The 26,175-nt window shown below is 38.0% G+C and overlaps 1 protein-coding gene across 7 annotated transcripts in view; it reads left to right on the top strand.

Moving 5' to 3' along the window:
- Window positions 1-1,534: 1,534 nt before the first annotated feature.
- LOC119809031 (U2 snRNP associated SURP domain containing) overlaps window positions 1,535-26,175 on the top strand; it is a 55,256-nt gene continuing 30,615 nt past the window's right edge. Inside the window, exons 1-14 of one of the 7 annotated variants that reach the window (XM_038321694.1) lie at window positions 1,578-1,649; window positions 6,000-6,129; window positions 10,278-10,322; window positions 12,333-12,464; window positions 17,494-17,592; window positions 19,668-19,782; window positions 20,209-20,342; window positions 21,279-21,346; window positions 21,846-21,940; window positions 22,019-22,054; window positions 22,145-22,227; window positions 23,181-23,346; window positions 23,521-23,732; window positions 24,668-24,711. In XM_038321694.1, the coding sequence (XP_038177622.1) occupies window positions 12,333-12,464; window positions 17,494-17,592; window positions 19,668-19,782; window positions 20,209-20,342; window positions 21,279-21,346; window positions 21,846-21,940; window positions 22,019-22,054; window positions 22,145-22,227; window positions 23,181-23,346; window positions 23,521-23,732; window positions 24,668-24,711 (1,184 nt within the window). In that variant the 5' untranslated portion in view covers window positions 1,578-1,649; window positions 6,000-6,129; window positions 10,278-10,322. Of the gene's footprint in view, window positions 1,650-5,999; window positions 6,130-10,277; window positions 10,323-12,332; window positions 12,465-17,493; window positions 17,593-19,667; window positions 19,783-20,208; window positions 20,343-21,278; window positions 21,347-21,845; window positions 21,941-22,018; window positions 22,055-22,144; window positions 22,228-23,180; window positions 23,347-23,520; window positions 23,733-24,667; window positions 24,712-26,175 lie in introns of those variants that run through there. The other 6 variants (XM_038321692.2, XM_038321693.2, XM_038321697.1 and 3 more) reach the window with 6 other exon arrangements.

The raw sequence follows: 26,175 nt of genomic DNA, 5'->3' as shown, positions 1-26,175 counted from the left end.
TCAACTTGACAATTATATGGTGACCTGTACAATGAATGGTACTGACATATTCCATAAGGCTTTCACTTCAACTATTTCTACCCGGATACCTTTCCATTTTCCCACTTGATTCCAGACTGATCTCAAGCAAGCTTCCCTTTGAATCCTGAGCCTGATTAAGAACTCTCAAAGAGGCCGGGTGGCGGCAGTGCACGCCTTTAATCCCAGCACTCGGGAGGCAGAGGCAGGCGGATCTCTTTGAGTTTGAGACCAGCCTGGTCTACAAGAGCTAGTTCCAGGACAGGCTCCAAAGCTACAGAGAAACCCTGTCTCGAACAAAAACCAACTCTCAAAGAATGACAAGCTCAACTGCACACTTTTAGTTCCTTTGCTCACAGAGGCTGTATCTCTGAGCTCGAAGCCAGTAAGGTCTACAAAGTTAACGTCAAGACAGCTAGGGCTCAGAGAAACTCTGTCTCGACAAACCAAAACAAAGAAAACAGGCCAGATGTCTTTAATCCCTTGGGAGGCAGAGGCAGGCTATCTCTGTGAGTTTGAGCAGCCTGGTCTACAAAGTGAGTTCCAGGACAGGACAGTCAGGACTGTTATAAAGAGAAACGTTGTCTCGAAAAACCGAGAAAAAAAAAAAAATAAAACAACCAACAAATCAAAAGCAACCAAAAACCAGGGGTGTGGTGGCCTAAGACTGTTAACTCCAGGACCCCAGGCTGAGACAAGAGAAGCAGCAGTTAAAGCCATCTTCTGCTGCGCAGCTTTTGTGACTGTGCTCCGAAGAAATAGACACACTGGCAGTCAGATGGCTCCGAGGGTAAAAGGAAACCCGTCCACCTGAGCTCGATCCCCGGATCCCGATCTGCAAATTATCCTCTAACCTCACCGCGGTTGTTATGGCGTGCCTGCACTACGAATTTAACAATAAATAAAAAAAATAAAATTTGCACATACGCTCGATTTAGAACACTGTCTCTATTCGCGACTTTTTTCCCCCCCTTTCAGTCTCAGCAGGTACCATACTCAGACGTCCTAAAACAGTTTCTAATCCGATTACTCTCAGGTTGGGCCAAATGCCTCTTCTCAACTCTGCAGTCCCAACACTAGGTCACTGCTCACCATTTTAACGTGAGCAGACTGCAAATCTGAACTCCCGAGGGGCCGTGGCGCAAACAAGTGTCCGGACCGACAGATTTAGTTCTTTTCTGAGCCGAGAAGCTCCGCCCACGCGGCTACCGCAATTCTTTTAAGGAGCAGCTTCCTTCCCGCCCCAGGAAGTAGAACCCGCTCGCCTCGAACGCCGGTTGGCTGGAGAAAGAAAAGGCCTGAACTATCAGTTGGCCTTGAAAGTCGGGTCAAGGAGATTTCCCTAAATTCCCCTGCCGCGTAACGTAACCAGACGCCGCAGTTCACCGGAAGACGGGAGGAGTGGGCGGGGCGCGCGACGCGACGCGACGCGGAAGTCACGCTGTACGACGGCGCGGCTGAGTTCTTGATTTCGGCACTCGGCTCTCCAGCCTGGCAGGTCTCTGGCGGGCTCCGCTGCGATCTGCTCTTTCGGTGTTCGACTCACCCGCGCTGCTGCCTCCGCTGAAGGAGGAGCAAAGCTCAAGATGGCCGACAAAACGCCAGGCGGATCTCAGAAGGCCAGTTCAAAGGTAGTTTCTTAGAGATCTCCGTCAGTCTTCGGGTCTTTCCCTGTGCTCTGGGCCCTCCAGAAATCTGTGGCCTTCGAGAGAGCTCTTTGGGGCGAGGGCCTAAGGCCTGGTCGCCACTGTGGGCCTGGCACCGCTGCACCAAGGTGCGCAGGTTGAGAGGCCTGAGAGCGCGCGTCCGTCCGTCCCGGCCGGGATCCAGTCCCACACTAACGTGCCTGGGGGCGGTGGCGAGCGGGGTTCGCCCCTCTTTTGGCTTTGGGGGGGGTCAGACAAGCGGTTGAAATATCGGTTCGGTGTCCTTGTGTCGCAGCTTGCTGCGCACGGAGGCCGCGGGCTAGCGCCTGGGAGAGGCGGGAATGTACCCGATCTTAAGTGTCTGTTCCTCTCCTTCACCCTCACCTTCTTTATTTTGGGTCTCACTTGCTTCTGGCCTTACTCAGTTTCTCTCATACCTTGGAGGAAATTAGCCAGCACGGTCGCAAGTGGGGGCTTCGGGGTGGGACGTGCGGAGGGAGCCGCACTCTGTGCCTTGGGGCTCCACATGTGGCTTTTCCATCACTTCTCAGGAAGTGGAAAGTGAGCACCACTCTTGAGGGCCGCAGACTTGGGGTCTCCATCGCTGTGTGGGGTTTCTGCTGGGAAGGAAAACTACCGTAGAACTGGAAAGTGCCCAATAAATAGTACCTCTCATTTGAGTTTACCGGGAGCCCAGTGCACTGCTGGGGAAACGGTTGAGCTGTGAAAGTCGTTTGATAGGAAGGCTGTGGAATATCTGGTATTAGTTGCCATCTTGGCCAAGGCGTTTAATCGTTTTTTTTTTTTTTAAATTTTTTTTTCTGTATTACTTTGCTTTGAGATTCTCATCCCCCAACTTAGCATTAAAGGTGATAAGTAAGTACTGCTATAAAGCAGTTGTGAGGCATTAGATGCACAGACACCAAGTTGGGTAACACTTTAAGGAGTCTAGGGACTTAAAAGTGTGTGATTATCAATTACTAGGTCATTAAGTTTACAGAAAAGAGAGTCTTACATTTGCTGTTTCATTTGAGAAAACAGCACGTTGAATACTTGCTGTTGGTTTTTGCCATTTCGCTGAATGACTGCCCCGTATTTACTTTGCAAATAGCAATGGACTTACTAGATGTTCTTTAGTTAGGTGAAGCTGTGGGGGGGCAGTTTTGGATGTCTTACACCAAACCTTTACTGTAAGTTTCCTTTCAAGTAGATTTCCCCTCCTCACCTTTCTTGGGGAGAAGGTGAAGAAAGGGGTACCTCAAGCTGCCAGCCTTCATTCAGACCCATGACAAAAACAGCTTCTCACTATTGGTGGGCTGTTGTTAAAGCCAGCCTCTTCCATAAATGCTCTGGTTTTTATTCTCAGAGTATTAAGTATCCCCCACTTGAGGCCTGGATATATTGAAAACTTTTCAAAGTATGTATGTGTTCAGACTTCCTTCTAAAAGAATACTTCTCATGGCCATGAATGTGGAGCTGTTCCTTTTAAGTATTAAGTAGCTTGTTGATTTTTCTCTTAGCACCTTTTTCAGCTTATAGTCCTTTAGGTGTTGCTAACAGGTTTTTTACTGGTGTCTGCAAGGTTCAGACTTTTGCCATGGTTTCTCCACCAGTGTGGAAGTGCTGTGATTGAGTGGCAAGGTTACAGGTTTTGAAAACAAACAAGACATTTGGATTCAAATCCTGACTTTGTAATTAAATATATTTGTGATAATATTTAGGCACATTGCTTAATCTCTAGAGCCTCAACTTATCTTATTACAGTTTTTTTTTTTTTCTTTTTTAAAGACAGGGTTTCTCTGTGTAGCTCTGGCTGTTGTGGAACTTGCTCCGCTAGGCAGACCAGGCTGGCCTCAAACTCACAGAGATCCGCCAGTCTCTGCCTCCAGAGTGCTGGGATTAAAGGCGCGTGCCACCACACCTGGCTGCTAGGTTTTTGAGACAGGGTCTCATGTAGCCCAGGCTTGAGCTTGCACTATAACCTTCAGCGTCCTGTTTCTCCTTCCCTCCATGTTCCCAGAGTTGGGATTATAGGTATATGTTAACCATTTCCAACTCCCTTTTCCTTTTAAAGGAAATAGCGCTTGATTTTCAAAATGTCAGGATACACATTGGTCCTGTGATTCTTAAATCAGCTATCATAATAACTGCTCAAGTTGCTGTTTTTAAATTTCGAATATAGATTCAGACTTTATTAGATCATAAGATCATTTTGGCTAGTCCTACAGTATTTGGGATTTCCAGCCTTTCATATGACTTGATTTCTTTCTCTGAAATAATAGGTATTTATATTCCACAGTGTATGTCAAGTAAGTAGATATTTCTGTTTCATGTTCTTTGGTATTTCCATCAGTATTCCTAGATATTGAAGAAATGTCAGCCGGTTGGTGGTGGCGCATACATTTAATTCCAGTACTTGGAGGCAGAGGCAGGCGGATCTTTGTGAGTTCAAGGCCACCCTGGTGTACAAGAGCTAGTTCTAGGACCGGCACCAAAACCTACAGAGAAACCCTGTCTCAAAATCCCCCCCCCCCAAAAAAAAAGAAATGTCAACTTTGTATGTGATACAGGTCTTTTGCCATTGACAATGGTGAAGTTTCTTAGTTTCTTTCTCTCGCTTTTTCAAGAAGCGTCTGTGTTTGAACCCTCACGCCACAATTGAAATATGAAATAGAAATTTATGTCCTGGTAATGCTGAAGTGTGCACAGGCAGCACGTATTGGGTTTCATAATCTAAGTTGATGAGGATGACTGACCAGGTCTCTTCCTCAAGAGGGCACCAGATCTCATTACAGATGGTTGTGAGCCACCAGGTGGTTGCTGGGAGTTGAACGCAGGAGCTTTGGAAGAGCAGGCAGCACTTTTAACTGCTGGGCCATCTCTCCGTACCTGATCTGGTCTGGTCTCAGAAGCCAAGCAGAGTCAGGCCTGGTTAGTAGTACATACTACAATGCATATGTGAAAGTCAGAGGACCCTGAGTTCTGAGGATCAAGCTCAGGTTTCCAGGCTGTGTGGCAAGTGCCTATAATCTCTGAGCCATGTTTTTGGCCCCCTTAGTGTCTCTCTTAATTACAAAATACACAAACCACTAGAGTTTTAAAATTAACTTTATGTATTTATAGTCAAGCCATGTTTTTGGTCCCCTTAGTGTCTCTCTTAATTACAAAATACACAAACCACTAGAGCTTTAAAATTAATTTTATGGATTTATAGTCAAGTGATCTACACTTTATGTAATTGTTCTTTACTTTTCATTTTAATATCTTCTGGTAGATATTGAGTACATATTTTAGGAATGAATAGACATTTCTTATTGCATTTCCCACCCTATTTTTGTAAAGTATTGCTTGGTTTCAGGGGGGGTTTTGGAGCCATTATAGATTTGTTTCCGAGGGCAGAGAGAACCTATGTTGTTAACCTAAGATACTGCTAACCATTAAAATAGTTTATTAAAAATTTGTTATTTTGTTGGGTGGTAGTGGTCCATTCCTTTAATTTTCAGCACTTAGGAGGCAGAGGTATGTGGATCTCTGAATTTGAGGCCAGCCTGATCTACAGAGCAAAGTTTCAGAACAGCCAAGACTACACAGATTACCCGTTTCAGAAAAGAAAAAAAAAATGCTATTTGACCTTATTTTGTTTGCATATTCTACAAATGAGGGTTTGAAGAGAATGATAATTTAACTCTGGCGGTGACAGTACCCATTTGCTTTTTTTAAAAATGCATTTATTGTGGGTGTTTATGTGTGGGCATGGTCTAAGGTCAGAGGATAGCTTGAAGGAATTGGTTCTTTTCCTCCGTCACTTGGGTCCTGGAGATCAAACTTGGGATTGCCAGGCTTGGCAGCAAACACCCTTACAAGGTAAGCCATTTCGACTGCCCCAGTACCCTTTTCTTTTTTTTTCTTTTTTTGTTTTTAAAAAATCATCTCTTGTGTAACACTTTCTGGGGAGATGTGAACCAGTGTCTACTTACTCCAGATAGGGAACTGACAGGCAGACCAAAGTAAGGATACCAGCAAAGTCCACCTTGGTGAAGCACTGTGTTTTATGGGGTTACTTACAGGAGCATAGGTGAGGTGTCATTTACAGGAGCAGAAATGACTTAAAAGCAGCTGTTTGCAATTGATCTGAGCTTTTTCCAGATAACTCAGCTTGTCTGAGAGTCTTCTGGGTGGCTTAACTGTTCTCTTTCAGGTCACTTTGGTCTGAGAGTGTCTTTCAGGAGTATTCAGTACTTAATTCCCTTGAAAAGGTAGGAGTTTAGAGTACCTGATTAGTTTCAGGGACTTCCTGAAGCTTTTGGATTGTTTATTTTCTGAGCTTCCTTGCAGGATGGAATGTTCACCTCCCTTTAGAATGTTGTGTCTGAAGATCTTCTCTCCAACACGGAGGCTTACTTTGGAGGGAATTGTTGCACACTACCGTCTTTCTGTCTTCACCTCCTGAGTGCTGGGAATACAGGCATGTGTCACCTCTGGTGTATAAAGTATTGGGGATCAAACCCAGGGGCTGTGCATGCTTGGCAAACACTCTCCTAATGGAGTTACATCTCTAGTCTCTGAATTCACATTTTTTGATGAGTATGTTTTAGACTTAATTTTAGATATATTTATTGTATTTTGTGTTTTGCCAGAGTGTAATAGTGTATATACATCATGTTTGTGTCTGATGTCCAAGGAGGTCAGAGGAAGGCATCAGTCCCCTGGAACTGGCATTGCTGTTAATGGGCTGTTTGACCCCTAAGGGCTCTGGACCCACACTGGACTGATTTGTTTTCTAAAGGCCTTTCTTTTAATTCTTTTGGCTTTTATTTCTGAAACCCTTGGAAAATAAACATTAGAAAATACATTTATCATAGTGGCAGATGAATGACGAGATCATTTGGTGTACGAGTTGAAGACTTCCTTTTTTACAAAGAGCATCACTTTTGAAATAAATAATAAAAATTTTGTTGTGGAATTTTAAAATAAAAAAATTAATCTTGCATATTTCCTCTTAACTGAGTTGTCACTGGGAATTGATCCTAGGGTCTTTTACACATTGAGTGCACACCTTCAACCCCAGAAATAAGTTTTGAAGGTCAATAACACTTGAGATTATTGTTAAGAATATTGTTAAGAATGGTTGTTAAGAATATTGTTAAGACATCTGTTCAACTTTTAAGAAAATTTAGAGACATTAAAATTTTTATTTAAGTGTTTCCTATATTGATAGCATTTATGAGTATGAGTAAATAATTATACAGAATGTTTTAATGTTCTTAAAGCTTTTAAAAAATACTATTTTATGTGTATGGGTGTTTTGCCTACATGTATGTCTGTGGACTATGTGTGTGTCTGGTACTCAGAGAGACCAGAAAAAGGCTTTGGATCCCTTGGAACTGGGGTTACAGATGATTGTGAGCAACTGTGTAGGTGCTCAGAATTGAACCCAGGTCCTCTGTAAGAGTAGTCAGTGCTCTTTAACCACTGAACCATCCCTCCAACCTTCACATTGTGCATGTTTTTGTTGTGTTTTAAGTGGAAACCTTGGTTTGGCTTGAATAGCCACTTATTAATGAGCGGACAGAGTGGTGTGAGGTCTAGGTGTACTTGTGTAGACTGGGTATAATAAGTCAACTGTTATATTGAAGCTCTTTCTCTTGCCTGATTTTTGAGTGTGATGCTGAGGCACACCATTTCAAATAAGAAATTAGAGTTTGAGGGAGCATGCAGTATAGCAGGAGAGAGTTCACAGAACAGGGCAGAGCTGTCAGAAGTGTCTGAAAGTAAGGAAATGATACCTGCTTGAGTGGAGATGGGGAGCTGTCCAGAACTTAGTCGAATTTGATTGATTGCTTTGAATAGTGAGCAGAGCTGAGAAGATTGTGTTTTGGGCTATTAGAAAGAACTGGGGAAAATGAAGACAGTAAATGATTGGGAAATGAATTGTTGAATGATCAGTCCAGGTAGTCTTCAGTGCTCTTCCATGGGGAGAATAAAAGGTACAAGACTGGACAGATAATGATTGGACTAAATTCTGGAGAGGTTTGAATATAGGAAATAAAATTAGAGAGTTGAAAAGTTTTTTAGGAGAGTTGTTCCAAAATACAATTAGAAAGAATTTGAAGGTTGGAGGGTCAGAGATTAGAGGTTATTGCATTGCTGGCTTTATGAGGGATTACTTCAAATATCTTCATATCCTTTCCTAGAAGTTTTTCTGGCAAGCTTCCTTTTCCTGCCAGGTTAAGATTTGCCTGGCCACAGGTACTCTTGTGGTATAACCATATTGTTTCAACTGTCTTTTCTTTAAATTAGTGTCTAGGCCAGGGAAATGGCTCAGCAGGTAAAGGTGTTTACTGTCAAGTCTGACCGCGTGGATTCAATCCCTGAGACTCAGGTGGTAGAAGGAGAGAACTAACTTCTTTCTATGCGTTGTTATTTGCCCTTCGTAACACACACACATATACCATGCACATAAAGTAAAAGTCTCACGAACCTCAATTTGCATATCTTTAATCATAACATTACTCTGATCTGAATGCTGGGTAACTAAGCAGCATATCTTTGGTAAAAGGTTTGCAGTAAATATTGACACCTTACCTTAGTTGAAATCAGTTGATTCATCATCTCAGGTCCTACTGTTACTGCTTTATTTACAAGTCAGCACATTGTAGCTGACTTTTGAATTGGCTACCTTTGATTTTGAGATTATTTACTAACTTGATGAACAGTTATTTAAGTGATAGCTCTTTCTAATTTTTGGTGTTACATTTTGTTTTTACTTGTGGGGAGAGGACCACAGCTGGTTCATTCTCACCATGTGGATCGCAGGGATTGAACTCAAGTCATCAGACTTGGTGGTAGGCACCTTTACTTGCTGTCTCGGTGGCCCTAGGCGACAGTCTTGATGACTAGATTACAAATGTCTGGCAGACTGAAGAGATTTAAAACAGTATATGGTGGCTTTTATTTTTAAATCTTAGAAATGAAAAAAGAAAGATTAAACCCTAGAAAAGGCCGTTTGGTTATAGCACACAGATTAAGGAGATGCTGGTTTAGCTGCTTTCCTCAAACCGCAGCTGCTAAGGAACCTCAGGGTTACCTTGGCAGCTCCCGTGCTACTGCAGAGGGTTCTCTGTAGGATTTTCAGCTGTTGAATAAAGTCGTGTTACACATAAATAATTTTGAATAATTTTAATATGGTTTTAGTAGTAGATGAATTTTTAATAATTTAATACTTCTTGTCCAGGAATGAGTCTTCAGAGGGTTATTTGAATGAATGAATTTTTTCATAAAATTTGTATTTTTTCTAAAAAAAATTCTAAAAATAATTTCTGAAGATTTTCTATTTCTTGTTACTGTTGCATTTATTTTTGTTTTCTAGTGATTAGTACTAGTGTTTTGGAAAGCAGTTGCTTTCCTTTACCCTCTTGGCTGAATTCCCCTTTTGTAAAAATAGGTATTTGTTATTTTGGATTTTGTAATTTCCAGATGGCTACAGATACCAAGATGTGTTTTACATAGTTTAGATGGTAACTACCCCGACACACCACATCATCTTTACTTTTGAGAAAAGCTAGCTAAGAGAATAAGATTTACAGGGAGGGCACAATAAAAATTGAGGACAAACCATAGATAGAAAGATGAAGGTGGGAGGGATCGCAATGTCTGCTGCCTTTTACGCATTTTTGCTTAAGGCTCAGTTTAGTGGATTTTAGAGAAGAAAATGTTGTAGATGAGGTAATTAAAACAATACTCAACACCTTATATACTCTGAAATGTGTTAAGAAAAAAGTAATGTGAAATTTTAACTGTTGATTTCTTTTAAAAAATGGTAGTATTTAAAGACATTTTTCTGCTGTGCCTTAAGTTAGCCTCCTGGCATGTTTCATTAGAAATAGCCCACTTCTCTCACTGACTTGCTCTTTCTCTGAGACAGGGTCTCGCTGTATAGCCTTGAGTTACCTAGAGTTTGGCCTCAAACTCTGAAGACCAGGCTGGCCTCAAACTCAGATCCTCCTGTCTCTGCCTCCTTAGTGCAGGGACTAAATGGATGCTCTATAGCAGCCTGGCAGGAGCAGCTCTCTTATAGCAAGTTGAAAATGGTGATTTGATAAGATTTTCCTTTCCTTGAACTAGTTCTGCAGTGAATATTGTACCTTCTACTAAGCGGTGAAGGTTAAAGCATGTGTTTTCTTGCTGATACAAATCATTATTTATGTTTACTCTGAGCGACTAGAAAAAGGAAGGGAGATTTGCGAAGAAGTGCTGCCCTGGCAGTGTTAGTGTTAGGACTTGGGAGAAGCCTTTGTATAAATGTTTTGTTATAAATAGTGGTTAGGTCTGCAGGCTTTACTTTGAAAAGGTAGTTACATTTCAATTTTTTTCATTTGCATTTGTGCCATGTATTTGGAAAATATGCATTTTTATTTTTAAAGAATTTACTCAACACATTTGCCTAGATCACAACTTTTTTGTAAGGCAGAATGCAATTGTATTGTGCAGTTTCATTAGCTGAAAAGCAGTAGCTAAAAGCTAGGGAAGATTAAACCTCTGCAGCATTAGAAACAATGGTGAAAGACTTTCTGATCCTTTAAATATTTGCTTTTGTTGTTTTGATACTTGTAGAGCCGATCATCAGATGTGCATTCATCTGGATCTTCAGATGCGCATGTAAGTATAAAAGATAGCATTTTTTGTTTTTCCTTAAAAAATACAATTTTTCTTTATATATATGTATGAGTTACACGGCAAATGAATACAATTATGTTGTGTGAACATTTAATTGTGTCTGCCTTTGTGTTTTTTTTCTTTTTTAAAAAACAAACTTCTTCATTGTTGACTTAGATTTCTTTCTCACCTGGTCCCACAGCCGTTCATTCCCAAAGAAACACACAGAGGTCTGCATAAACTGGTTGGCCTATTAGCTCAGGCTTCTTATTAATTCTTATAACTTACATTAGCCCATTATTCTTGTCTATGTTAGCCATGTGGTTTGGTACCTTTTATCAGCGAGGCATTCTCATCTTGCTTCCTCTGTGTCTGGGTGACGACTGCAGACTGGACCTTTCCTCTTCCCAATATTCTCCTGTTCTCATCGCATCTCCTCTACTTCCTGTCTGGTTGCCCCATCTATACTTCCTGCCTGGCCAGTCAGCATTTTATTAAAATACAAATAAAAATCTTTACAGGGTACCAGAACATTGTCTCATAGCACCTCATATTGCATTAGAAACTTGACATGTATTTTTACCTTTTATTGTGCTTATAAATGTATTTGTTTACATAATGATTACATTATATACACCCTTTTCTTGCTGCACATTGTACCTGCCTCTCAAAATCCCTGAAAATCAGCTGGCATAGAGAGTGCTGATCAGTTCTTTCTCATGATATAATGTTCCACTATAGAAAGGTAGACATATTTGTTTTCTTAGTTGGTACATGCCTTTTTTATTAAACCTTTTTGGCATTTTGAATACTGCAGTGGCTATTTTTTCCCATGTTATAGCAATATTCAAAATATGGTGTGCAGGCACCTCCTTCAAGCTGTTGAGAACCTTTTGGGAGTATGTGAACTCAGAGCTATTTTATAATAGGGGCATTGGGAGATGGCTCAGTAAGTAAAGTGCTCGTTACAGTATCTGTGAAAGCTGGGCATGGTGGTTTCTGTTTCATTTAACCTTTGTCCTGGGTAGACAGACAGGTGGATGGATCCCTGGAGTACTCTGGCTAGCCAGCTTCTGTGAACTGTTGATTTGTAGGTTCAGTGGGAGACCTTGCCTCAAATAATAAGGTGGCAAGGGACTAGGGAAGATACTTGACACCAACCTTTGGATTCTAGATTCAAGAACGAACAGTGCACATGTGCCCTCCCCCCATGCTTCATGTAGGCCCCAATAAAAAGCCTTTTGTAAAAATGCCAAGGCATTATTTGCCTTTCTGTTTGTGTTGACATTTTCCCTGATGGTGCAGAAACAACTGGTAGGCAAACTATTGGCACATTAGCATGAATCAAGGAAGTGATTCTAAAATAAGCTTGTATTCATTCCTATCATATACAGTAAAGTAGGGTATTTTAAAATGTTTTAGAGGGTGAGCCTGGGTGGGGGCTATGCCTGTAACCCCAGGATCAAGCAGGAAGGAAGATTGTGAATCACGAAGTTGAAGCTGACCCACAATTTTAACAGACCTTGACTCAAAAAAGTATTGTTTTTAGTAAAGTTGTAAAATTCTTAAGACTCAACTCGTGTGGGTCTTTCATTTTTATATCCTCTGTGATGAAACAAGTATATATAAAGTCTGCTACTTCCTAGCATATGACGTTTGTAGTAAGGGCGACTGAGTAAACTACTCTATAAAGTACCATTCTTACTTCATGGAATGCCTGCCGTATAAACTTGTTATCTGACTTGGGTATTTGACAGGTTATTCTCTTGAAAGAGAAGGAGAGAACCTGTTACTTCAAGAGTAACAAATGTTTCCAATATAATATTTGAGCTTTCAAGGGCAAGTCAGAGTTTTTGAAAAACTCGTAAGGAATTTACTTATAACATGATGTTGTTAATAATGTGTTTTTAGATAACCTAGTGAAATTTGTCAATTTATAGACACTTTGGATTAATTCTAGTTTTTAGTACTATGATGTTATTTTTGAAACCATTTTTAAAACTTTATCTGAAGATGGATGCATCTGGACCCTCAGATAGTGATATGCCAAGTCGAACACGACCTAAAAGCCCAAGAAAACACAATTATAGGAATGAAAGTGCCCGTGAGAGCCTTTGTGATTCTCCTCATCAGAATCTTTCAAGAGTGAGTATTGCTAAAGGTGACAAAGGATGGCTAACACTTTTACTTTGTCCTTGACTGAGTATGATGGTTTGTACTTGTTTCATTTTATAGTATTTGAAATTAATATTTTTATTAACAATAAACTCCAATTTATTTAAAGAAAAATATGTAGTTTATATTAGATGTTTCATTGAAGATGTTTAATTTTATTTGGAAAGTAAACATTAACTATAAAGTGGTTATTGTCATGTTTATTAAGCTACTAGGCATATTCAGCCAATTAAGACAGTCCTTGACCTTGTGAAATTGTTCAGTAGGTAAAGGTGCTGGCTGTGCAAGCCTAGACCCAGGTTAGATCCCTAGAACCCATGCATAGGTGGATGGAGAGAAATGACTTTACAAAGTTGTTCTCTAACCTCCACAGACATGCATTGGTGTGTATACCACCTGCCCACAACGTGAACATATACACAATATTAAAAGATGCAGTCCTTGTGTTCTAAGAGCTTATGTTCTCTCTGAAAACAAATAGGACTAGATATTAGTCATTTGGGTAAGTGGAGTTCTGGGACAATCAGGAACTCAGAGGTTCTCGTCTGCGTGTGTATACGTGTATATGCGCGTAGGTGCAAGTAGAAGCCAGTGGTCAACACTGGGCATCTTTCTCAGTCTCTCCACCTTGTATATTGTGAACCAACGTTCCTCACTGAATCTAGAGCTCCACTCCCATTCTGCAAGCCTGGCTAACTGTTGAGCCTCAGACACACAGTGCTGGGTTATATAGACCCATAGCCACTACCACTGGCTTTTTGCATAGGTTCTGGGGATCCATATATAGATTCTCATTGATGTAGACATTGCACTGACTGAGTTATCTCCTTTGCCCTTGAGAAATGGGTTCTTTACTACAAAACATCCCTGGGTCTTTTAGTTCTTAAATATCTATTTAAAGTAATTTTTCTTGAGGTAGGTATTTAAGTTAGTGGTGGCATAGTTGTCTAGCATGTATGAGGCCCTATATTCAATTCCTGTCACTATTTTTTAAAAGTGTACAACTTAATTTTTCTCTTGAAAAAGTTCAGAAGATATTAAGTCGTCATCAGCCAGCATTAAACCTTAAACCTTGATCATGCTTTTTTTTTTCTTTTTCTTTTTTTTCTTTGTCCTTTGAGACATGGTTGCTCTATGGCTTTGGAGCCTGTCCTGGAACTCACTCTGTAGACTAGGCTGGCCTTGAACTCAAAGAGATCTACCTGCCTCTGCTTCCTAAGTGCTGGGATTAAAGACGTGTGCCACCACCGCCTAGAACTTTTTTTACTTTTTAAAAAAAGACAGGATCTAGATCTCTATGCAGTCCTTTATGTACTAGAACTCTCAGCGTGGACTAGGATGGCCTCGAATTCAGGAGATCTTCTTGACTTTGCCTCCACAGTGCTGGGATTAAAGACTTGCTCTGAAACATCCGGCCTGATCATATATTTCTAATTCTTTTAAGCATAAATATATTTTTACCTTTCTGAGATACATTTCATAGGAATACATCTTAAAATAGCATATTATCCCAGTATTTTTATTTCAGAAAAAAAAAACGTAACTTTTACATAAATGATTGTAGTGTTTCTTTGAGAAACACTCAGTAATTTTCTTTGACATTTTCTGTTCTGGATACCAAAATGTAGCTGTTAGGATATTAATAGTTTAAGCACACAAATCTTGTATTTTGTTCGTTCCTTCCCTTTCTTCCTTCTTCTACCCCTCCCCCCGGGGGGGGCAGGTTCAAGACAGGGTTTTTCTGTAGTCCTGACTGTCCTGGAACTTGCTCTGTCAATCAGGCTGGCCTCGAACTCAGATCTGCCTGCCTTTGCCTCCCGAGTGCTGGGTGGGATAAAAAGCATATGCCACCATTCCCAGCCACAAATTTTGTTTCTTAAAATTGTGGTTTTTTCCTTGAATTTTTGTGTAATTTTTATTTGTTTAAACCTTTTAAGCCAACTCCAATGATCTTGAATGATGGCAGGACAGTTTTCTTTCATTTTTGAGGAAAAGATGACATTTGAATCTGTTTTAAAAATTGACTTTTGAGGCTGGAGAGATGGCTGTATGGTTAAGAGCACTTGCCTCTTTTTGCCAAGGACCCAGGTTTAGTTCCTAGTATCCCACAGGTGGCTCACAACCATCTATATAGTTCCAGGGGATCTGACACTCTCTTCTGATCTCACTGTGCACCAGGCACACATGTAGTGCACATGCAGATATGCAAGCATTCATAAAATAAGTAAAAATCTTGAGAGGGATTGCTTGATTGATTGTCTTTTGTATTATTAACTGCTTATCTTTCCCAGAGGGCTTTTAATGTAACTTTAGTAAGTGGCCTCAATGTTTCTCTTCTATACGAATTTTCAAAGTAATTTAGTTATTTAACTTTTCATTTTAATAAGGAAGAGAAATACTTCAGATTTCAGTATTTTAGCTTGTATTTAATTAACAATCCTACCTTTTAAGTTTGTGAATCAAATGAGTAGCATGGAACAACTGAAGGTCTATCGACTATTTAAACCAGATTTCAGAAGGCATCTGCTTCTAAATTGTACATATGAAGGCTTTATTAAAATACTGTTCCCTCGGACTGGCTAGGTGGCTCAGGTTGTAAGGATACTTGTCACCAAACCTGATGCACCCAAGTTTGCTCCTTGGGACCTACATGGTGGATGAAGAGAGCCAGCTTTCTTAAGTTCTTTGGCCTTTACACACATGCTTTGGTGCATGCACTCTGTCTGTCACATGCAAACACAAAAATAAATAAAATGTACGAAAGTTTTAAAAAATGTTTTCTCTTAAAAACCGAGAATTTTATATGTATATATGTTTTGATCCAATCCAGTCTCCATTCTTCCCTTTTCAACTCCTCTCACATCTCCCTTCCCTCCCAACTTTTTGCTCTTTTCTTGATTTTTGAAATTTTAATTAATGTAAAATTACATTATTTCCCCTTTCCTCCCTCTAACCCCCCGGTGTCCCCACCTCCTGGCTCCTTCTCAAATTCATGTCCCCTTTTTCCTTGATTATTACTGTTTTACACATGCCACTTGCCGAGTTGGTTTTAGTGTTGCTTATGTGTATGTGATTTCAGCGCTGATCTCTTGGTATTGTATAACTGGTTGTGGACCTCATTCCTGGGGAAACCTAATTTTCCCTCTCAGCAGTCTTTAGCTTCCTGTCTTCTCTAGAGAGGTAGGGCCCCTGGAGATTTCCTTCTTCCACTTAAGATGTCTGTTGTTGGTGTTATTATTCGAGTCTGTTTAGGCAGCCAGATTGTTAAGGTATCATGGGTGTGGCTTCATTTATTTTTAGGAGATAATCTCAAAACAGACTTGCTGGTCTCTGGCTCTGAAGTCTCTTCCTCCAGTTGTGTTTTAGGTATATTCCTTGGGTTTGGGCACCTTACAGACAGTTGTTCCCTATATTTTGAACAATTGTAGTTTTCTGTGGTGATCTCTGACTGCTGTAAAAAGAAGCTTCTTTGAGGGGTGAGAGCTTCATTTATCAGGCAGAGGCACCTCCCACCCTCTTCCATATCTGGAGCCTGTGGGTGTGGAGATGTCAGTGGGCAAACGAAAGGATGGAGGAGGGAAGGATGACTTCCACTTTTTCCTTTTTAAACCCACTGGGTGTTAGTGCTGCCAGATACGGTGTTCTTATAACAGTTGAGTAACTCGTCTGCTTAGCATATGAAGTGTTTTAGATTTTGGAATTTTATTTATTTTATTTTATTTTTAGATTTTGCCTTTTGAATATTTTCTTATTCCTGAGGTATCTTGGTCATAGGACTAAAGGCTAAACATAAAATCCATCTCTGTTTTGTATATATCTTATACATACAGCCCAAAGGTAATTTGTTACACAGTATTTTCACCTAGCTTTTGACTGCAACCTGTTCCTTGAGATCAGGTATGGAACCTTCCACTTGTGGTATGGAGATTTTTGATTTTCAGATTGCTCATTTGTTGTTCAAAAATTATTGATAGAGTTTTATGTATACTGACAACTGAAATTTGTAGTAGATGGTATATTCCCAGCAAAAAAGTGAAATTTTGTTAATACCAATATTTTTGATAAATAAGGTGCTTAGTCAGGTTATAAAAGGGTGTGATGTGATTTGTTATACCTGAATTGGAACCTACAGATGGCTTCCAGAGAGTGGAAATTTATGGCCCTCTCACTTGATCTGTTTTCTGTCATTGCTGCTTTTGCCTGGAGATGTCTATATTTTCCCTCTATGCTTTTGTTTTTGTTTAAGCCTTGGTATTGTGGAATCTTAGTTTAAGATGTGTTATTTGTTTATGATGTAGAATATTTTTTTAGTTTAATGATGCAAAGATGTGTTGCATTCTTTTTTCTTACATTTATTTAACTTTGCCTGCCCTTTTGATCTAATAAAGAATTGAATGACCAGTAGCTAGGCAGGAGAGAGAAATAGGTGGGGCTGGTGGGCAGAGAGAATAAATAGAAATCTAGGAAAGGAGAGCGAAGAGTGGGAAAGGAGAAGAGGGCACCAGGGGCCATGGAGGAAGAAGGAAAGAAAGGTATAGAATAAAGAAAGGTAAAAGCACAGAGGCAAAACATAGTTAAAGAGAAGCTGAATAATTTGTTAGAAAAGATGACTAGAAATAAGCCAGGCTAAAGGCGGGCATTCATAACTAAGAATAAGTCTCTGTGTGTTTATTTGGTAGCTGCGTGGTGGGCCCCCAAAGAGTAAAAAAAACAACTACACTTTGATTTCTGTTTCTTTGTTATTTTAATCTCTTTTTCTGCTTAAAAAAGCTTTGTGCCTCTTACTGACTTCGAGTTAGGAAATAACATTCCTCAATGAGTGGGTATTTACAGACCCAGCCTGAGATAGCATCTGCTTGGAGTAACCCTAGCTTTTCTTTGCATTGATACTTTAAAACAGTAACTCTTTTAAAGACTTGGTTGTCAATTCAAATGTGTTAAATTCATAGGTAATGTTAAAATTTGTATGTAAAGACAATCTTTTTGTTTCTTTTCATAGCCTCTTCTAGAAAACAAGCTTAAAGCATTCAGTATTGGAAAAATGAGCACAGCAAAGCGAACTTTAAGTAAAAAGGAACAAGAGGAACTGAAGAAAAAGGTAATGTTTGAAGTGTATTTAGGTTATACTTGGAAATGATTGTGTAAGGGAGCAGTAGAAGCCATGTCTCCTGAAGAGTTCTACTTCTTAGATGTTTGCAACTACACACACACACACACACACACACACACACACACACACACAGAGGGATGTTCAGATGAGCTCAGCTTCTTTGCCTGTCCTCTGATCTAGATCTCTGTGTGATGATTAGTTATCTTTTGATGTGTTCTTTTTGTCAAAGTGTGAGTGGGTGTGTATATACTGTATCGTCCCATTTCCCTTGAAATAACATGCTGTAGAGTGAGAGTACTTAACTCCATTTACCTTTTTAACCAAATGTTATCTTTGTGACTACTTGTAGGATAGAAAAAGTCTACATTTTTATGGCTTTTGTAGCTTTATAATACTTTGTTCATTTAAAAGCCTATTGAGGGATTTGTGGTTTTGCTCTTTGGATATTATAGTACAAATGCTTTTTATGAATAGGTACCTTTTTTTTTTTCTTTTGGAACTCCTGAAAGCGGAGATTGTTGGAGTGAATGTTATTTTGGTAAAAGTGAGGGCCCCAGCCTATACACTTGAATGTGGTGAATCCTATTGACGGGGTCTTTGCCAGTCTGTAGTGTGGAAATAATACCTCAGTGTAGTGTTGACTCTGCAGTTCTTTCAGTGGGAATGCAGTTGAGTAGCCTCCTTCCATTGCATTTTTTATTTTTCTTCTGGTTTATTCTTGTAAAATCTGTTGTTATAGTCAGTTGCCAGTCTCCCTCATGATTTCTTGTTATTAACCAAATTCTTTTCCTTACTTTTCCATTTCTGGCTTATAGAAGAATTTCCCTGTATTTTCTTATAGAATCTGCATTCTTAGGAGAATCCCAATGAATTCTAGGGTTGTTTGCATTTTTAAGAAATTTTAATCGTTATGCAGTTTTTCCTGACATATAACACAAAGAATTGATTTCATTTTATCTCTTTTCAAATAGTTGTTATGCAGTTTCATTTATGGGAAAGTCCATGTATCTCCTTCTGACACTAGCTACTACTCCTTTATTTACCCTTTCTTGAGTACAATTTTCTACTTGATATTGGATGTATTTCTTTCTTGATTTGTTCTACTCTTCTGTTTGATTTGGGTTTTTGAGGTAGATTCTCGCTATGCAGCTCAGGCTGGTCAGGAACTCTGTCTTCCTGCTTTTACCTCTGAAGTAATAGGCATGCACGACCATACCCAGCCTGGTATTCTTATTTATATATATGGGACATTTAGATGATGTATAGCTGAGAAGGTTAGTTCTTCTAGTTTTTTCTTTAATGCCAGGTTAGAAATAAGCACTGTGTCTTTGCTTCTATTGTATCTTCGGTTATTTGAGAATGAAATTTTTATATTTGATGAATTAAGTCATCATACTTTGGAGGACTTCTTAATTATTAATAGGTTAATATGTTTTTATTCAGTCATTTCTTTTACAGTTTGACTCTTGAACTGTCTTTAAATACATTTACTTGTTTACCCATATGTGGTGAGTTACTTTCTGCTTCTCTAAATTTCAAGTAAAGGAGCAAAGCCTTATGTTTTAAATATCTAGCATATAATTTTTGGTAATATCCAAAGTCTACCAAGTTGGAGATATTAGAATTACTTGGGAAAGAAGAGGCTTTGAGTATGTAATTTCGTTTTGTTTTTCTCTTTTATGTGTATGGGTGTTTTTCCTGCTTGTATATTTTTGTGCCCTTTGTGTGCCTGGTCCCATAGACGTCAGAAGAGGGAGTTGATCCCCGAGGACTGGAGTTATAGATGGTTGTGAGCTGTCATGTGGGTACTGGAACCTAGGTCCTCAGGAAGAAGAGCCATTGCTCTTTGCTGAGCTGTCTTTCTACATAGTGGCATTTGTCTTTTATCCTAGCATTTGGTAGGTGAAAGCGGGCAGATCTCTGTTCAAGACTAGTCTGGTCTGCATATTGAGTTCAGGTCTGCCTGGGTTACATAGTGAAATCTTGTCTAAAACCAAAGCCAAAAAAACAAGTCACATCCACACAGCAATTTTTATGTCACTAATATCTGGTTATGTATTTAGGAGGATGAAAAGGCAGCTGCTGAAATTTATGAGGAATTTCTCGCTGCTTTTGAAGGAAGTGATGGTAATAAAGTGAAAACATTTGTTCGAGGCGGGGTTGTTAATGCAGCTAAAGGTAAGTCCAGAGATCTAGACTGAACAAAGCTTGGATGGCGCAGCAACACATTAGTTATGGAAGACTGGAGTTTCACATTTCTTTTTCTATTAGCACCACCTAGTGGTTAAATTAAGTAGCAAAATAAATCCCCAAATATGGAGTAATGAAAAGATACTGAATGTGATTAACAGGACTGTATGAAGCAGTTAATAAAAAAAATTTAGTGCCAAGCTTTAAAGAAAAGCAGATTATATTGCAGAAAATTTAATCTTTCATAGTTTTGCTATAAAGGATTAAACTGCGGGTGGTAGAGTGGTAATAATATAAATTTAATTTCACATTCAAATCTTAATATTAAAAAATCTTAATTTTCTTCTTAAATAAAAATAGCAAAAACAAAAATTATATGAAATTAGTTTTACAACTTAGCATTTTAAATTTCAGATGAACACGAAACAGATGAAAAAAGAGGTAAAATCTATAAGCCATCTTCAAGATTTGCAGATCAAAAAAATCCTCCAAATCAGTCATCCAATGAAAGGCCACCATCTCTTCTTGTGATTGAAACAAAAAAACCTGTAAGTAATTATTTTTTTTTTTTTTTTTGGTTTTTCGAGACAGGGTTTCTCTGTAGCTTTGAAGCCTATCCTGGAACTAGCTCTTGTAGACCAGGCTGGCCTCGAACTCAGAGATCCACCTGCCTCTGCCTCCCGAGTGCTGGGATTAAAGGCGTGCGCCACCACCGCCCGGCTCTGTAAGTAATTATTAATAATCGAGCATTCATTTTAGAAACTGGCATTGTCATTAGTATTTTGAGTGTATTCTCTGTAAGAAATTTTTTTTTTTATGGTTTATAAGTCTTGGAGTAGGTGTTGAGTTTTGATGTTGTCTAACTCAGTAACTCATGGAGATGAGAGTGGTAGATTAGGTTAGGACATAGCAATAGTACTCGTTGAATATTTGATACTGTATTCATATTATATATTGCAAGTCAAAAATCTTGTTGTAAATGTAGGGTAATATTCTTTTAAAACAGTTCTGAACTAAGAACCTAAAATTATTAGCAACATGTACATGTTTTTTAGGATGGTTTTAGACCTTGGGGATTACTGTCAGAACTGATATATCTTTTAATTTCTCATCATAGAGTTTTTTATTCATTGGAAATAGGAGTTTTACAGAGGACAATAGGTTGATATATGTGGGATCAAGTCACTTGGAGCCACATTTAGTTAATTAAATATGATACATTAAATAGTGATGTAATTGATTTTTTTTCTTGAGTGGTTGTTAAGATAGCACTGGAAGCAATTAAAATGTAACAGCTTTATTGCTATGTAATTCACATGCCTTAAAATTTGCTTCAGATTTATATAATTAGGTGGACTCTTAGTATATTCACAGTTTTTCAAAAATTGCTATTTTGCAATTATACAAGATTTTTATCACTGCCAAAATAAACCATAAATTTGTTTAGTTTTCTTTGTTTCAACTATAACTTATATTCTTCATAGCCACTGAAGAAAGGGGAGAAAGAAAAGAAAAAAAGCAATTTGGAACTTTTCAAAGAAGAACTAAAACAGTAAGTTTTATATGGAGAATTCTCTATGATAGGCCTAGTGGACTGATAATTAGAGATGTCGGTATGTATACTAGTTATTATCAGCTGGCTTGCAAGTGAGCTTGCTTTAGCAACAATACATGATAACGTGCTTGAGAGTCAACTAGCATTTGGTCAGTGTCCATTGCTGCTTGTAATGTGTAGATTTAATGCAATTGGTTTATTTCTTATCTGGAATCCTAGTTATTCACTAGGTTAGAGGTCATCAAATCTATTAAGAGCAAAAATGTAAGCAGTAGCTTCATGTTGAATTTTCTTTTCGCCCCAAAAGAGGCATCATTGTTCAGTGTGGACTTGTAGATATGTACTTGTTCCTGTCTTGCAATTTGATGGGCTCACTGGTCTTGGTTATACTGGTAATACAAATACATTCAGTTATTTGAAGATGTTACTTAGATAAGCTCTTGTTACCAAATATGAATGTGGCTTACGCTAAGTTGACTATAAATATTTTCAACAGAATTCAGGAAGAACGTGATGAGAGACATAAAACAAAGGGCAGGTTAAGTCGATTTGAACCTCCTCAGTCAGATTCTGATGGTCAGCGGCGTTCTAGTAAGTGATGTTTATTTTAATGTACATATTTATGATTTATTATCTTAAAATCTAACAGTTGTTTTTTTTTTCTTTCAGTGGATGTGCCTTCAAGAAGAAATCGATCATCTGGTGGTAATACAGTTTTTTGCTTTTTCACTTAATAGAAATTGTTTCAGCTTTGTATTTCACAGGGTATAATTTTTTTTTTCTCCCTTGTTTTAGTTCTTGATGATTATGCACCTGGCTCGCATGATGTAGGAGATCCAAGTACTACTAATTTATACCTTGGAAACATTAATCCACAGGTAATATAAGTAAAATAAAGCGAGTGTTGGCTTATGTTTATTTTTATTGTTAGACAGTTAGGAAGCTAAAATTTAGGTTGTGAAGCTGACAAAGGTGATGGAATTATTATTTAATAATTGTTTTGTAAACTTGGGACTTAACCGGTTATATCCAAATTGTTTCCTGTACATTCTTGAAGACATGTCTTCCCTTTTAGTAATTAGACTGTGTTCTTTGAGGCACCTTTTCGGATGTATGGCTTGCTTTCTTACGGAGTTCCTTTTTGCCTCCTTGTGCTTTCCCTTTTTGCATTGTTTTCCTGCTTTAACTGGAGCTTGGGCTCTTCCTGTTTCCCACTCCCCTCTGCTTTTTGCAGCATATGATACCACACTGGCTTCAATGTTTTAATGTTTTTCTGCTCGGTTTGATTAGTATGTTTTGGGGAATATGGTAGGTTAGATGAAATATTTTGTTGAAAAAAAATTATACTTTTGACCCTGCTGTGTATGTACTGTTTTCTGATTCTGTTCTTGATCACCCTGTAGATGGGCACTAGAGACAGGAAAGCTGTGCACTCTGGTTTTCCTTCCATTATCGACAGGTGCACTCCCCACTCCTGCTTGAAATGCTGCTCAATGTATAGATATACCACTGCTGCCAAACAGATTTGTAGATTCCAGGATCTTCAAACAAGAAGAGAATTCAGACTTGACTTTGGTTTCAGTAGCTCTAAGACCCTAAACCCTAGCTACTTATTTAAATAAAATAGAAGACTTCTAATATGAAAATAATGCAGATGCTGTGGTTGGACAGGGTTTCACCTGTTTTGAGTTTCTAGTATTTGAATGTAACACTGTAGCATTAATATGTTGCTTTTTACTCTGTAAAAATGATTTTGCTTTCTGAACTGCATAGAATTTTTGCCCCTCCCTTCCTTTGTGTTACATAACCAAACACTCCCATCTTTTAATAGATGAATGAAGAAATGCTGTGCCAAGAATTTGGAAGATTTGGACCATTAGCTAGTGTAAAAATTATGTGGCCTAGAACTGATGAAGAAAGAGCAAGAGAAAGAAATTGTGGCTTTGTGGCTTTTATGAATAGAAGAGATGCTGAAAGAGCTCTAAAAAATTTAAATGGTAAAGTTCTGTGGTCCATCTTTAGAATTTAGATATTTCTTTGCTGTAGATTATTCATAAAATTGTACTTCGAATTTAGATCAAATTTGAAAGCCTATTAAGGAAATTTAATTTAAGTTACCAGAAATGCTTTCTTTTCTGGAGGTTTGTCTAAGTAACTTTTTTCTTTTGTAGGGAAAATGATTATGTCTTTTGAAATGAAGTTAGGTTGGGGTAAAGCTGTACCTATTCCTCCGCATCCAATATACATTCCGCCTTCTATGATGGAACACACACTTCCCCCACCTCCATCCGGACTGCCTTTTAATGCGCAGCCTAGAGAGCGATTAAAAAACCCCAATGCGCCCATGTTACCACCACCTAAAAACAAGGAGGATTTCGAGAAGGTAATTTAAAAAATGTACATAGAGCTGCATCTAATATGTAAATACTAAATCTGTGGTAGTATTTCTTTTCAACAATTTTATAGAATTATGTGTGTTACTCTGGCAACTCATAAAAAAAAAAAATAAGTAAATATGTTCCCTGCCTTAGTCCATGGAAACCCTATATTGAATCATTAGGTCATATTTTTATTGGTGGCTACAATTCCTTTTTGACCACTCAGTAAGCCCCTCCCCCATCCAGTGTTTATTCAGGTTTGCTTGAATTCAGTGTTTGAATTTTCTTTGTTCTAAGAACATGCTAGTTTTTATTTGGTTAAGAGATTTTTTTTTAAATAGAAAAAAAAACACCTAAATAGTTAAATTGTTTAGATGGCAGCAAACTAACTTAGCTTTCAAGTTTTTGAGGTAGTAGACTATATAACAGCATATATGGTATTTCAGAAATAGTTAACTAATCTAGTAAAAGCAAAGGGTGAGCATTTTTCTTTATTAAACATAAAACCAACTTAATTTCAAGTTGTAAGAATTTGTTGGTTCTGTTACAAGTTAATTACACTTGAAATCACAGGGCTGGTTTTAAAGGCTTGGGAACAAAGTAGCAAACTGTATGGTCAGAGGCAAACAGTTAATTATTTCACAAATTAGAATCTTTATCTGATAATTCTCAGTGTAGTACCTATTCAGTGCATTGATGTGCATTCTGGCAGGAATGTTCTGATTCTTTGCATTTGGTGAACATTAATTGTTCACTGTGAACACATCCATTTGCATTTATGTAATTGCGTAGTGTTTGATTACTTCCGATGCAGTGATAGCCTGCAGAACTTGTGATTAGATGTGTAGTGTTTTCAATGCATTATGTATATTTTTGCTTGTTACTTGTTAACAATACTCACATATTCTATGTTTATTATCTGATGTGACTTCATATACAGACTCTGTCGCAAGCCATAGTCAAAGTGGTTATCCCAACAGAAAGGTACATGTTTTTCTTTATTATTACTGATCTAAATATAGACAATATCCCCTTCTGAATTGAAAAGAAATGGTGTTGAGGAAAAGGTAATATCTTGACTGAGCAATGGTTCCTTCCCAGTGCTTTTGGGGGATGCGTATAAATTAAATGAGTCTAGTACACTTTGCAATTTTATGTCATCTTTTCTTTTGTTTATATTGTTATCACTTTAGAGAGCTAAATAGCTTTAGAAGTTAGAATGTTTAAATAGTAGATTAATGTGGAATTGTTGTTCTGGTAATTTAAAACTATTGTGAAGGGAAAAATAGGCATTTTAAATAAAATGTGTCTTAAATTTTAGATATTGTTACAATTTGAACCAATCTATTACTTTTCTCTTAGTTTCTGGATTATTTGCATTTAATATATAGTCTTAGCTTTAGATTTTATTGGAGGTGCGGTTGTATTTTTTTTGTACTTGATTTGAGAAGAAATTCAATTGTCTTCATGGACACTAGACATATTAGGATTTTTTTAGTCATGATAACAAAGGTGTTTGGATCTTTTTCTTCCCCTTTTTTCTTTTTTTAATACATTGCTAATGAAGAACAATCATGCTGTAGGTATGCTCTTGCTCAGTCAAGCTCAGCCTTTTCCCAAACACAGGAACACAACACTGGTTGAATAATAAATGAACACAAAAGAATTCCAAATTCTCTTTGACATTGGCCTTGGTGAGCAACACCAGCTGAACTGTCTGCGGCAGCGGGGGACCAGGAAAACATCATGGGATGGATTGGGAAAGTATACAGTTTTTGACCAGACATTGGTACGATCGACTCCGATAACTGTGGTTTTATTATAACTGAGAGACTTTTTTTTAATTGTGGTTGCTCAGAATAAGATAATTACTGTTTAAAAATAAAATAATGCACTTTAAAATATAACGTTTTTGTACTACACTGTTTTGTTTTTTTAAAAAGTTATTTTTCAAATAAGAAAATTACATAATCCTTAAGGGAAGAGTATGATTACGTTTTACTCTTGATTCCAAGACAGCAACAACTAATTGTCAGATTTTGATTTTAAATAGTTATGAAATATTTTAATTTTCTTTAAACTTGTAATTTTATAAAGATAGATTTTTTTTTTAATCAGTTACAAGCCTGTTTGAAACTATAGTGGGTTATTTTTCCACTGTTAAAATGTTCACAGGGAAAGTATTTTTTTAGCATTTAAAAATATGTCCAGTAATTTTATATGTGACTCAGCTTATTTTTAAGCAAATTTTGTGTATATATTTTGCTGAAAAGTCTTGACTTACCATTAGAATGAATCATTTGATTTTAAACTTGATAAACCATTTTTCATGTTCCTTAAATTGCTGAAGTCAAGTTGTTTTTGACTGCATTTATAGACGTCTCTGGGTCTATAATGTTTATCCACATGGTAAATTGAGTCCTTAATATGATTTGCACTTGAAACTTC

Source organism: Arvicola amphibius, chromosome 3 (assembly GCF_903992535.2).
Source record: "Arvicola amphibius chromosome 3, mArvAmp1.2, whole genome shotgun sequence".
NCBI classification, from domain to species: Eukaryota; Metazoa; Chordata; class Mammalia; order Rodentia; family Cricetidae; genus Arvicola; species Arvicola amphibius.
The sequence above is the reverse complement of the archived record's forward strand: the minus strand, read 5'-3'. Positions and strand labels throughout refer to the sequence as shown.